General features: G+C 36.5%; 1 protein-coding gene across 3 annotated transcripts in view; it reads right to left on the reverse strand.

Annotated features, from left to right (window-relative positions):
* Nucleotides 1-456: 456 nt before the first annotated feature.
* T48 (FU domain-containing protein T48) overlaps nt 457-14,324 on the reverse strand; it is a 170,877-nt gene continuing 157,009 nt past the window's right edge. For 2 of the 3 annotated variants that reach the window (XM_072296243.1, XM_072296245.1), the window contains 4 exons: nt 13,852-14,005; nt 11,089-11,233; nt 8,628-8,803; nt 457-2,998 (listed from right to left, as the gene is read on the reverse strand). In XM_072296243.1, coding sequence (XP_072152344.1) covers nt 2,743-2,998; nt 8,628-8,803; nt 11,089-11,233; nt 13,852-14,005 — 731 coding nt within the window. In that variant the 3' untranslated portion in view covers nt 457-2,742. The remainder of the gene's footprint in view (nt 2,999-8,627; nt 8,804-11,088; nt 11,234-13,851; nt 14,006-14,324) is intronic. The other variant, XM_072296244.1, reaches the window with a different exon arrangement.

The following is a 14,324-nucleotide window of genomic DNA, read 5'->3' on the forward strand; positions in this document are numbered from 1 at the left end:
GAATTTCATCAAATTCCCTTTGATTGGCTTTACAAGTATAGAACATGCTAGGAAACTGCTAGCAAAGCTCGAAAAAGAAAGGTCCATAATTAGATGAAAGGAAAATTCCTGAGGAGGACAAGAGACGGAAAATCAAGGAATCTATTCTTCAACCTTTAGAGAGACACCTGAGAGACCCAGCGTTAACAATTTCACAGGGGTCATGTGTCTGATCCTCGACGTTTTTCCTGGTGTAGATCCGCCTACATAATTGTTCCTCTCAATAAGTACTACAGGCATGAAACATACTGAAAAATTGCCGTTTCTGACGTAAAATATCGAAAAAATCGGGATCGAACGCGGAAGGTCGGGATTTCAAGGTTCTCCAACGAACACCTTGTTTAAGAGCAATCAACTCTCATAATGTGTAGTTTTCTGAGAAATAAAAACTGGTAGGGAGAGTTAACAACATGAAAATAACTAAAAGATGAACGCTTTTTATTTGGCAAGGCACCGACACGACACTTCAACATTCATTGACAAAGTCAATTAATTCGAGAATAGAAATATTGTTTTCATGCAATAATGAATTACATCAATCTATGAAGTACTACTTGGATGCTCAATTTCTAAAATAATAAATAACAAGAAATAAATAACTTGGGCAAGCATTATCAACAATCTTTAGACGGTAAAAAAAATGTTACAAAGGGATTTCAAGATTGGCTGAGCAGCATTTATTAAATCTGTGCCCACTCTCTAATAGCCTCATTAGACAGTCAAAGTAAGTAATTACAAAGAATAAAACAAGGAGTCATTCATGCTGCCTCCACATCTTTGGACATTCATGCTTCCTCACTTTGTTCAAAGTTCAATCATTTAATACGGGCATTGTTTCCTGGTACTTTTCTTAGATAGCACTTAAAAATAATACATCAGTATGGTTATGAAAAATCCGGTGGTTGCAATAAATTTTGGTAAAAGGAACATAAGTTGCAGGCATCACAGCTTAGTGTTCCATTCCAATCTTCCAGGAAAGCAAGTGATATGTTGAAATAACACAGTCTATTGGGATACTAGGTAAGTAGGTTCAGTAATACTTAATGGGACTATTCAAAGAGACAATGGACAGCATCAATCATTGCGCTTGTGGATACATAAGTTCTTGGAAAAAAATCTCCACACATAGAGAATATGAAAATGAGATTTGCATAGATCTTTGCTATTATATGTACAGCCGAAAGATTCAAGTGCATTCTGACACACACTCACACAAACACACAACTTACCTACTCAAGACAATAACACTTCAACACTGACTTGGATGTTTAGAGATATTTTTGATATGTTATACGATACAAAAGGGCATCAGTTTCTAACTTCAGCATATTCTGGAATTAACTGTCTCTGTCCAGAAATCACATGAAAAATAAGTTCAAGTAAAGTAGGCACCAAGACTTACTATTGCAAGAGGAAGTTTAATTATTGGGTTAAGACTCAGGTTGAATTACATTGAGGCAACACAACTTCACTCTTTACAGATAGAGGGAAGGAAGTATGAGGGGCAAAAGATGCGAAGAAAGAAAGAAAGAAATAAATAAATAAATAAAAACACCTCGAGAATCCATCTATGAAAGATGTTAAAGTTGATTTTCCAAGAATTGATTGAAGATTGATTATTTAAAGAAAGTATTCTATCCGGCCCATTTGAATCGATTACACCTGACTACAGCCGTAAATTAATTTTTAAAATGTTTCGTTTGCTGGACTATGAGGCGAATTTAAAAGGATCACTACTCAAGCTAATTTTGTACAAATAAGTGTATGAAAATTTGGATATTCTGATTTATCCAAAAGATCTTCTATTGCTTGAAACCTACTTTACTTCTAGATCAGACCTAGGTCTAGTTTTATTGTACAATTAGAGGATAAAAGAATACTCACTTAAAATGAAGCTGTTTTCAAACGATTTTTGTGAACATGAGATTCAAGACTTTTTGACTAGAGATTCTATTTGCTCTGAAATTCTTCATGCTGGACCAAGAAACTAGTTTTGAATTGAGGAGTTTCTATGCACATTTCTTCTTAAATATTTAGATTTAGAACGGTAAAGCAAATCAAATGCTACAAAAATTAATTTTGAAGTAAGTAACTGACAATTGCACTGCATAAGTGTGTAAACCATAAGAAATATGTCATCATTCTGTTTAATTTTTTTTCTTTTTCTTTCATTTAAAGGTGATAATTGAGATTGCAGCAGCTCATATCAAAATTGGGGTTTAATTTTTTTCACTAACTGTTGCAAGCACTTTTTTCAAAACCAAATTCCGAAGAGAAAACTGCAAAACATGCTTTGATTCAGACCATAGTTCCTGGCCAAAATTTTTTGATACTCCGTAACATCAATGAAGCAATTTTTCTGAAGAAAAATTTGAGTTTGAGTCTTTTTCATTAACGAGGAACGTTCCAATGATGAGAAAACTCCAAGTCTCCAAAGAAAATACTCTAAAATTCTTCTTGAAAAACCCTTAATCATTAATAAGTCATCAGTTTATACTTCACAAGCAAGGCATTTCTTAAATTGACAAAACCTAATCGAATTTCTACAGAAGCTCATTTCTAAGAGATAAGGGTAGCTCCGAGAATTACTTAAACAATAATGAAATGTAATGAAAACAGATTCTTTTTAATCCCCAATGCAGCTCAATTTTGATAAAAAAATATTGCACTTCACAAATAAAATGAAGGATTCGAGACGACCAATCACAGCTCAGTGGTGATTTCATCTTGGGGGCGAAATCCCAACTGGAAAAAATCATCGTCTTCAGTTGGTGTGTAGTCCTGACTATTTGCATTCCACTCTGCTAAGATAGTGCAGTTGTTCTGCTCTGACTCCCAGCCATGGGCAGCGCTCACATCAACACCGCTGTCTAACAATGATGGCGGCTGCCGCAGAAACATGGCTGCCACTTCGTCCCTCCTTAACATAGCAAAATCATCATCATCATTGCTTAATCGGCTATAACAAATAAAATAACACATGGACAGGTAAAAAAACACATTACACTAAGACTCCTTCACTAGCTACCGTTGCTTACATTAATTATTTTCCATGCTTATGTAGGTATTCACATATTTTAAATATTGTTTCATAGGAAAATAACGGCAGCCTTTTGTACGATATATGAAAATTTTCCAGATTTTGCTGTGGCGCTATTTTGTAATCTGAACTTTTGTGCTTCTTTTGGGAATGGGTTTCTTAGCCCGTTTGTATTATAATAAATGAATAAAAGTTAAGAGCTTTTTTCTGGACTTCTCACAAACAGTATTTAACAACTACAACATGTCAAGTGTCAATGCAACAATGTAGGTATCATACCTCCATGTATTTTGTTATAGAGGTAGTTCTTGTTTCCCAAAATATATTTGGGCCACTTTTGATGGCAGGCTGTTCTGAATTCTTAATTTGTTATCTATTGCATGTGTCTATGTATAGTATTTCCTGTTAGGATTTCGTACTTTTTCAATCCTCAAAGTAATTTTAAAATTCCTATGAATAGTGCAATTGTTTTTTAGTTCAATATGGACTTGATCAATAATACGTTAGGATAAAAAAAGAAGGATAAGAAGTGAACAGTAAGAGTGAAAACACAGGGTACTACAAAATTTGGTGCTAAGTCGCAGAGAAAACTGGCCGGAAATGGTCAGAGGAGAAGGTGACGGAAAGGCAGAAGGAAAAATAGGGGTAGAGTAAGAGCTCTGTTTGAGGAGGAGTGTGCACAAGTAGGGGAAATGCTACCCTGCATGAGTGCCAGAGGGATAAGAATGCGGCGTGCACCATAGAATGGTAGGGGTAGCAGACTACCCAAGCATTCTGCGTTACTCTTAAGATTTTATATTATAGAGTATAAAATGAGACTTTAGAAACCAAAAATGTCTGGTCAGTTCGCGTCACCAACTCTGATTTTGAAACAAAAGAGAAATTTTAGGCAATGAGTAAATGATTGAGGGATTGATTTTCAAATAATATTTTTCTAACAGGGGTGTTCACGAAAATTGTAATGTGGAACTAAAATTTTGGCTTCCAGGAAAGAAAAGTCATTAGAAAGGTATGTTGCCACAATTGACAACACAGTTTGGCTGTTGCATTCAGTGTAGTATTCATATTGTCACATGAAACCAGAAGTTTTAAAAATGTCATCGAATTGTTCGTTATCAAGTCATTTTGGACGAACTGTTACTGGTAAGACAGATGGGTCATTAGGGTGCGTCAAAAAAAAATGAAAGTCTGAAATGTTCCGCTCCCCAGGCGGCAATCGATGACGTTTAGTAAAAAAACATGTTTGCCAAAATTTGGGCCAATTTCAATCATTTTAAATGGTGCCAAAGGTCAATTTTGTGATGAAATTATGATATTTTGGTTTAGACCTCGATTTCGTACAAAAAACTCGATTTTACGCTGAAATCGTGCGTTTACGAGAAAAATGTCAAAGAACTCGACTTGTAGAGGATGAAATTTTACACTAGGAGGACGTCTTTGTAACCGATAAAAATCAAATTGAACTAGAAAAACTCAACTCGGTATTTATTTTTTGGTCCTCAGAATTTCCGAGGTCTTACTAAGTAGAGGTTTAAAAGACTCATTTTTCACGAAAATAAGTCGAAAGAGGGTATAAATGAACTGTAGGCAAGTGTTGAGGATGCAAATGTCATCAGAACTTCCTCAGTTTCAAAAAAAGTTCCAACTATTTTGCACAATCCTCCAAAAAGTGTACGACTCGAGAAGCAGGATCGTGCTTTAATAGTAGGGGGAAAGTGCGGTTTGACCGGGAAAAATTGCGTAACAAACTTTCCCTATGTAATCGTCATCAGTAGGTCCCCCTGAACAACTTCCTAAAAGTTAAAAATGGCCCGACCCCGGAATATCCCTCAAAAAAGTTAAAATTGAAAATGGCGGCCGTAATAAGAGGGTCCGGGAAATCGGTATTTTAAAATGCTCATTCTGTCTCATCATGTGAGGTAGCATTTCCTATGTAATTTTGGTCGTAGATTTCATAAATGAATTCCGCAAGGCCCCTTCTGAGCTTACGTTTCTCTCGGTAGTCGTATGTTTCCTTTAATTTCCTTTATTAAATACATTTATAACATCAAATTTAAGTTTCTTGGCCATAAATACATGAAAATAAAGACACTTCACTTTCCTTGTTCCTTCGGTGAATATTTAAAAAAATGCAACCTCCTGCCTTTCACATTTGGCCGCCATCTTTGATTTGGAACGCCCCCTTTGGCCGGAGGGCCTTGCGGAATTTATTTATGAAATCTACGACCAAAATTACATAGGAAATGATACCTCACATGATGAGACAGAATGAGCATTTTAAAATACCGATTTCCCGGACCCTCTTATTACGGCCGCCATTTTCAATTTTAACTTTTTTGAGGGATATTCCGGGGTCGGGCCATTTTTAACTTTTAGGAAGTTGTTCAGGGGGACCTACTGATGACGATTACATAGGGAAAGTTTGTTACGCAATTTTTCCCGGTCAAACCGCACTTTCCCCCTACTATTATAGCACGATCCTGCTTCTCGAGTCGTACACTTTTTGGAGGATTGTGCAAAATAGTTGGAACTTTTTTTGAAACTGAGGAAGTTCTGATGACATTTGCATCCTCAACACTTGCCTACAGTTCATTTATACCCTCTTTCGACTTATTTTCGTGAAAAATGAGTCTTTTAAACCTCTACTTAGTAAGACCTCGGAAATTCTGAGGACCAAAAAAATAAATACCGAGTTGAGTTTTTCTAGTTCAATTTGATTTTTATCGGTTACAAAGACGTCCTCCTAGTGTAAAATTTCATCCTCTACAAGTCGAGTTCTTTGATATTTTTCTCGTAAACGCACGATTTCAGCGTAAAATCGAGTTTTTTGTACGAAATCGAGGTCTAAACCAAAATATCATAATTTCATCACAAAATTGACCTTTGGCACCATTTAAAATGATTGAAATTGGCCCAAATTTTGGCAAACATGTTTTTTTACTAAACGTCATCGATTGCCGCCTGGGGAGCGGAACATTTCAGACTTTCATTTTTTTTGACGCACCCTAATGGGTCATTCCACGTCAACACAACTAAGCTCGGAACCCGACCCCCTCCGATTTGGCTGAAAATTGGTATACAGGGTCTTTACATCATTCTTAGAAACTATCTTGAAGGGTTTTCCCATCCGACGCCCCGTTCGCGAGATATCGACCCCCAAAGATGGGGTGAATTTTAGCGATATTCAAAAAAGCCCGTTTTAGCGATTCTCATTTTCTCGACTTCCCTCTCTTTGACTCTCCATAGCGAGACTCTGTATCAATCCATCATACTTTGAAAGAGTGTTTCTAGACCAGTTTTTCATGTAGATTCTGAATATGCCATCGAAATTTAGCTAAAAATTATTTAAATGGCCGTAATTTAGAGTTTTTTAAAATTTACGATTTTTCCGCCATTCAATGTTCAAACTGCATTATCTAAAAAACAGTCTCTCCGATTTTCGATTTTTTTTTAATACTTCAAGCTTAGGACATACTTTTGGTTGATATACTTTTTTCAATTGTCATCGGACGGTTAAGGGCCTAAAAAAATTCAAATAAGCTAAAAAAGGTCAAAAATTGGTAAAAAAGGACGATTTTTCACACGTTAATCCAAATATTTCGATAATGAACCCTTCAATGATTTATATTTTTTCCCACTTTACCCTCTAACATGTATTTAATCAGACTATCAACGCTTTCCATACATGCACCGATCGATTAACGGCCTGATGGAAACCGGAAACCGACCGAAAATCCTCGAAATTGACGCAAAAAGACGATTTTTCACACCGTAACCGATGCATTCCATGGATTGTAACTGCAAATATCAATTTTCTCTCTCCATTTCAACCTTCAGGTGTATACTTTCGAGTAATAAACCCTTACTAACGTGCATCGATGGGGCACGGATCCAAACGAAAATGAAAACCGGCCGGAAATGCTCAAAAGTGACGGGAAAAGGCTATTTATTGCATGTGTTCGAAAATTACGTCCCGTTTGCACGTTTGTGATGCAAGTTTACTCTCTTCATTTTGGTCCCTAGGATGAGAAAATCTTTGGTAGACTCTCCGATTTTGATGCCGACGCCCCAAAAACAAGATGGCGGCCAAAGTGGAGGCTGAAATTGAAATTTTGGTAAAACGGCACAAAACGTCAAGAGAGGTGTCGATTCTCATGTTTTATGGATCGTAAATTCCAGAAAAATTGTCATACAGACCCATCGACCCACGGAAATGCCAAAAATCCAAGATGGCGGCCGATGGAGAGTCAAAGAGAGGGAAGTCGAGAAAATGAGAATCGCTAAAACAGGCTTTTTTGAATATCGCTAAAATTCACCCCATCTTTGGGGGTCGATACCTCGCGAACGGGGCGTCGGATGGGAAAACCCTTCAAGTTGGTTTCTAAGAATGATGTAAAGACCCCGTATACCAATTTTCAGCCAAATCGGAGGGGGTCGGGTTCCGAGCTTGGTTGCGTTGACGTGGAATGACCCAGATTTATTTACAAAAAAAACGTTATTTTTGAAGAAAATCGGTGATTTTAAGGTTTGCAACCTCTCAATTTGCGATTTGACATTTTGAAACTAAAATAAAATCCCTACAGTTTAGAAACACTTTAAGGTTGTACTAATTCTACCTTGTATCTGAAGAAGTGGCAAGTTTCATCTCGATCATGTTTTATTTCACAATTTCAAGAGTCTCGTTTGCTGCATTGGTTAAGCAACCAACATAATATTTAGCCCTGCAGGTTGATTGTTGAAATTGACAGACATAAAAGACATAGGGAGTATGTAGCGATCCTATTGGTTGAAATGGGTGGTTCTTAGAGACTATAGGAACTAAATGATGGACTGGGCGACTCCCGATTCCCTCCCGGATCCGATTCTCACCCAATAAATTATGTGTAAAATTAAAACGGCAACGTCGCGCGATGTATACAGGTGGACACCACCAGTGACACTATCGCTGATAACTTACACGCAGGATGCTGGACTTTCGTACCCTGCGGGTACAGCAGCAGCCTCAAAAACAACGAATGCCTGCGAAAGTTTTCAGGCTCGTTACAATTCTTATTTACATTAATGTCATCCTAATATCCACCCATTCATCGAGGCTTTACAAAAAATCTTCCGTGACTCACTCATAATGTTTAACTCCGCCAATCACATCGAGGCAAAAATCCGACCTAACACTGTTAGGAAAATTAAATTTTTAGAAGCAGCTACTGCCACACTTTCCGAAGATCCTGACGATGAAACTTTTTTTTTAAATTCATTCAAACCGTGTCTTTTAAGAACTGGCCAAATATTTTTCTTTAAGACTTGAGGGAATCGGATCCAGGTGGGAATCTTGGGAGGGAATCGGGCAACGCCCGATAGACTAACTACAAGTCTCTTGTCGGTTGCCGTTATTTAGTCTACTGGCTACCTCCTATGTCCATTGCAACTACCCGCCTCCACTAATAGGATCCTTTCGTATCCCTTTTGTCTTCTATATCTATAGTTTTGTCCATCAATTTCAACAATCAGCCAGCTGTTCTTTGATCAATTAAAAAAAAAAACAACTTACCTATTATAAGTGTCATCAAATGCTGAAATGGCCAACTGCTGAAGGTCTTTCCTCTGTGGTGGCATAGGAGGTGAACTTGGATGCTTAGAATGAAATGTCGTTAGTGTTGTCGGATAAGGTGACGGTAAAGGTGGCGAGGAAGTTGGAACTTGAAGAAAATTGACTAATTGAGCAACCTAAAAAAGTAAAAGAGATTATTTTACAATTCTTAAATAATTTTTAAAATAAAAAATAAATAATGTAAATAATAATTTGCCTAAATGATGGCAAGATTCACTGTTCAACAAAAAAAAATGACAAAAATGTCTCCCAGACGACGTAAGGTGATCCTTGTGTATTTTGAAGCACTAAATCCAGATATGACCTTGGTTTTTTTCCAACACCCCCCAGTTTTCCGATAAAGTCGATTTTTCTGAGCTTAAATTTCTGTATAAGCTTTCCCAGACTCGAAGTGAACGAAAAATACATTTTGAAAATGTTTACAACGTGCGATACTTCAATTCTTGTGTATTTTGACTTGCTGAACCTGAATATGACCTTGGATTTTTCCTATCACCCACAATTTTCCCGAAAAAATCGATTTTCTTCGGAAAACTACTTTTTTGGGACTTTTTTGACGATTTTCCTGTTGTGAGGAATTTAAGGAATTTTCTGAAACCCTCGTTCGGCAACTCCTGCTGTATTAGGAGCAGCTGAACCCGAATTGGACCTCCATTTGTTTCTGACAACCCCCCTTTTTCTAGAGGGTCCGCTTTTTCCTGGAAAATTTTTTTTTCAAAACTGTTCTCACTGTCAGGGAAGTAGGACAAATTTCCGCATGTGTGATACATGGATTTCAATGTAGTTTGAGCTAAAAACCACGTGTATGACAGAAATTCATGCGGAAAGCCCCATTTTTATTGGAAAAAAAAGGGCATTTATGACCATTTGCGGTGTTATTGCGACTGAACCCCCCATGAAATTCGGCTAAATTTTACGTAGGTACAAAATAGATCTATTTTCATGAATTTTAAGTCTCTGAATCCGAAAATGACCTCAATTTGTTCTAGGAGTCCTCACTTTTCTAGAAAAGACAATATTTTCCAGGAAAATTAGTGAAATTGACTTATTTCAGTCGGGCGTGCGATTTTTATTTAAGTCATTATCCTGGATTCATAAAGGAGAGATTCTTATGTACTGTTAAATGCTGAATCAGAAAATGACCTCCAATTTTTTCATCACCCTTCATTTTGCCGGGAAAAGTTGATTTTTCTTGGAGAATGAGTTTTTTGGTATTTTTACGACAATTTTCCTAGAAAATTGGGTTTTCCGTAAAAATGGTGGGTTTTTTCCTACTTTCAGGAATAATAACACTGTCATGTACAAACTGCACACAATACTGTATTTTTATTGGAATACTGGAGAAAAAAGGATGACAAATAATAATTAGGTTATTTGCTATGATGCCATGGCAGCAGTGGGTGCTAACGAATTTCTGAGGTCATATTCGAGCATTTCAGCTCAAATTACATTAAAATCGAAGTATCACACATACGGAAAGTTTTTCAGATTTCCCTGGAGGTGGGAACAGTTAGGAAAAGCTTTTTTCCGGGAAAAATAGGACCTTCTAGAAAAGAGGGGGCTGTCAGAGACAAATGGAGGTCAAATTCCGGTTCAGTCGCTCTTACTACAGCAGGAGTGACCGAAAGAGGATTCCAGAAAATTTCTTAGATTCTTTACAACAAAAAAATCATTGAAAAAACACCAAAAAAGGTAGTTTTTCGAGGAAAATCGATTTTTTCGGGAAAATTGTGGGTGATGGGAAAAATTCAAGGTCATATTCAGGTTCAGCAAGTCAAAATACACAAGAATCGATGTAATGCACGTCGCAAACATTTTCAAAATGTATTTTCAATTAACTTTGAGTCCGGGAGAGCTTATCCACAAATTAAGGCTCAGAAAAATCGACTTTCCCGGAAAACTGGGGGGTGTTAGAAAAAAACCAAGGTCATATCCGGATTCAGCGCTTCAAAATACACAAGGATCACCTTATCTCGTCCAGGAGACATTTTTGTCATTTTTCTTGGTTGAACAGTGAATCTGCTATGTGTTTGGATGAGTTTTTTTAGCGTGGCATCTTGTGCTATTTGCCATTAATCTAGAAGAATGAAACTCATAAATTCTTACATCAAAATAAATACAGAGATCTAGTGGCATCATCTGATACAGTATCAACTGATTAAGGCAGCAATCTCAAGGATTTAAATAAATGATTCTTCTTCTAAAACATAAGGTAAATATGTAATTACTTAAGCTATATTTATTTAGCTATTTTTGCACCATTACCTACTACAACAGAATGAGGTTTAGACTTCTAAGAGAAATAAGCAGGGCTAAGTGAAAATAATGCAGTTTTTTTTCTGATCATCTACGAATACATTTATACTCTTCAATGAAAAGTATAGAAAAAGAACATAATTACCTGGTGTGGATGCTGTTTTTTATACCTTCTGAGGACTCTTTCTCCCCAAGCTAAAAGAGTTTCCCAGTCTGCTGGAGGTGTATCAATTTTTTCATCCCGCCGATTAAGTAGGATTAATATTCTAGAGAGATCTTTGAGAACAGGCCTGGAGAAAATAAAAAATCATTCTAATGAGGTTACGATGAACAGAGAAATTACTAAAGATGCTGCACATAAATATCTAGAAATGAAACAAGATAAAAACTCTCGGTTGAGATGAAGAAAACAATAAGGTGAGATCAGACAACCAGGCAGTGGGGTGAATGGATCATACTCGGCTGCACTTCTATTCTTTTAGGAATACAAATGTTTTTACAGATAGTATACCTCCATTATGAGTGATTTTGCAATAACAGGGATAGCTAAAATGATCAACACCTTAAAAATGAGAGTGCACCGATTGTAACCAAATTTCATCATTTCATCCTAATTAAACTAAATTTTCCTTTTTCGAACTTTAGCACAGACAATTTTTATTAAGTACCAAGTTATAATGATGATTAACAAACTATTTCAGGAGGTACAGGTGTCAGCTCCTTCTACCTGACTGTTGGTGCTGGAGGTACGGTCAAACATTGCAACACTGCCAAATTGTGATAGTAATTGAGACTTAAAATTGTGTTATAGAAGATGATACAAAAGACGAAACTTGGTAATGCTTAAAATACCAGGTAGAATTAGTGCATGTCTTAAAAGTTTTCTAAACTTTGAGGACTTCCTTTCAATTTAATGATACTGAATTGAGGATTAAGAGGCTAAAGAATTAGTGGTAAACACCTCAAAATTAATGATTTTCCTCGAAAATAAAATTTTCCTTATGAATAAATCCGAATAGTGATTTACAGTTTGCTCAAATCGATTTTGAAGAACGATTTAATAACATTTTTGAAACTGCTAGCTTTGTCAGGGGAAATAAACATTGCACTAGATGTCACGGCCGAAATGTAATGTCAAATTGAGCGGTGACACACCTTCCAAATGACTTTTCTTACTTAGAAATCAACATTTTAGTTCAATATTACAGTTTTTTTGAACATCAAAGACCCCGTTCGGACAGTAACGTCAGAAAATCCATGCTCCTTACTCATTGCCAAAAATTACTCCTTTTTTTCAAAATTCAGGTTGGCGCTTCGGAACTGAAAGGGACATTTTTCATCTACATTTTTATATTTTTAAAAATAAAGATAATTTTTTGTTTTTCGGGCAAGGACAAGTTCATCATCATCTTTTTTCTTGATTAATCACCTTGGTTTTCAACCATTTTGCTCTATTGTTCACAACCAATGGCGACACATCTATTCCTGATATTGTGAACACACCTTACTGACATTAACCACACAGGACATCAAAAATTTAAAATGGCAGGAAAAAAATATTTAAGATGATTGCGGACAGCTAAAAAAGAAAGTGGGTATTGTGGGTCTCTTTAGGTCAAGGAAAAAGAATACCCATAGTGAAAATGCAAGAACGCATGTCTCGTTTGCAGTGTTTCATAATCTCTGCTTCTATTTCAATTTATCAAAGAAGATTAAACCAAAGCTATTGCTTGAAATTTTCATGGGCAAATCTAAACACAGAGAAGGTAAGTTAGGGAAGTTTTCAAAAATGATACTGAGAATTTTTCCAAAAAAAAAAAAGGACTGGAAGTCTGCCAGGTCTCAAACCAAGATACACGTCCCTGTAGTTACCATCAAACTGCCATTATTTCCCACGAATCATCAAACTGCCCTTCAGAATCTGCTGAAATTCTTGTTTCCCGCCATTTTGGCAGGGGTGTGATAATTCAAGGTAAAAGATGGCTGGTTCGTTTTCCTTGACTCAAAAAACCCTGGACACTTAGTTTCATCCAAGTCTATACATAATTAGTCGAAATACCTGTTGCCCACCATTTCGACAAGGTGATAGATGATGACTCGCAACTGAAGCCAGAGATTTATTTTTTTTATTACCTTTTGAATGGACTGCATTTTGCAATAAGGAATTGCAATTTCTGGCCCATAGATGAAAACACCTATCTGCATAGGAAAACTAATGATGGCACAAATGTTCTTTCTGGAATGAGCAAGAAATTGTAGTTTCTAATTGCACAAGGTGATCCAACCAAATCACAAACAGTGGCGTGGCGTAAATGATCAATTATTGACATTTTCCCATTTGAAGCTATGGTATAAGGTTTTCATTGCATACACCAAGCTTATGGATCCTTATCCATATCGGTTTAAATGGTAGATCAATCGATATTGCAAAGCACACCATGCCACTAATCATTATGGAGGGGAGGTTGCTACTTCAAATATTCGAAAGAGAGGCGTTTATTCTGTTAAGGGGGTGGCCAAAAAAGATGTCCCTCTCAGGAATATTGAACACTTGTTTTGACGTTTTCCGCTATCTGACTTTGTTCTAAATATTCTCAAGGTGGATACATACGTACTTTAAAGACACCGTGTATGTTGTCCCTTCCAACTTGAGTTTTAGAGTCCACTACACACAAATTATTTTTTCCCCATTCGTTTGGCATTTTAGCAAGGAATAATACTGGTTACAATGATTCCATGCTCCCCCCCCCCCCCGTTTAGATAATAGAATGTACCTTCAAACTTTTATATGACCTACCTGTTTTATCAACTGTGATGCTCACACTATATTTTTCAGGTTTCATACATGATTTCGTAAAGCGAAGAGCAATAAGTAAAGTCAAATGTCAAGTTATACAAGTTTACTTACTTATAAGCTTGAATTGCACTATCCTGTCGACTAGGCCGGCGCAATTCTCGTACCTGCCTCCTGGTTTCATTTAACATTGCTAAGAAGATAGGAGCCTCGCCCCGTAAGGTTGCTAAATGCTTTAAGAACTCCGGCCTCTCCGAGTCATCACTATCTGCTCCAAAGAACAAAAACATTATTGATGAAACAATTCATTTCAAGTAAAGAACGTTTCGCAGTAATAATGTGATTGCTTGTTGCATGTTGAAGCATGAGAAGTAGATTCGCAAATTTTTGAGATTTTTCATGAATCTTTCACGACTTGGTTTTACTTAGAATTTTGTTTTGTTTTTAAATTAGATGGATCACTTGACAAGGTGCGAAATAAAGAACGATTGTATATGTTTTCTGATTTTCTCATCAGACTTTCACACGATTTGCGCGAGAAAAATTACTGAAAGTAACTCATAACAAAAATATTAACGTTTTTTGAT

Source organism: Bemisia tabaci, chromosome 2 (genome assembly GCF_918797505.1).
Source record: "Bemisia tabaci chromosome 2, PGI_BMITA_v3".
Lineage (NCBI taxonomy): Eukaryota > Metazoa > Arthropoda > Insecta > Hemiptera > Aleyrodidae > Bemisia > Bemisia tabaci.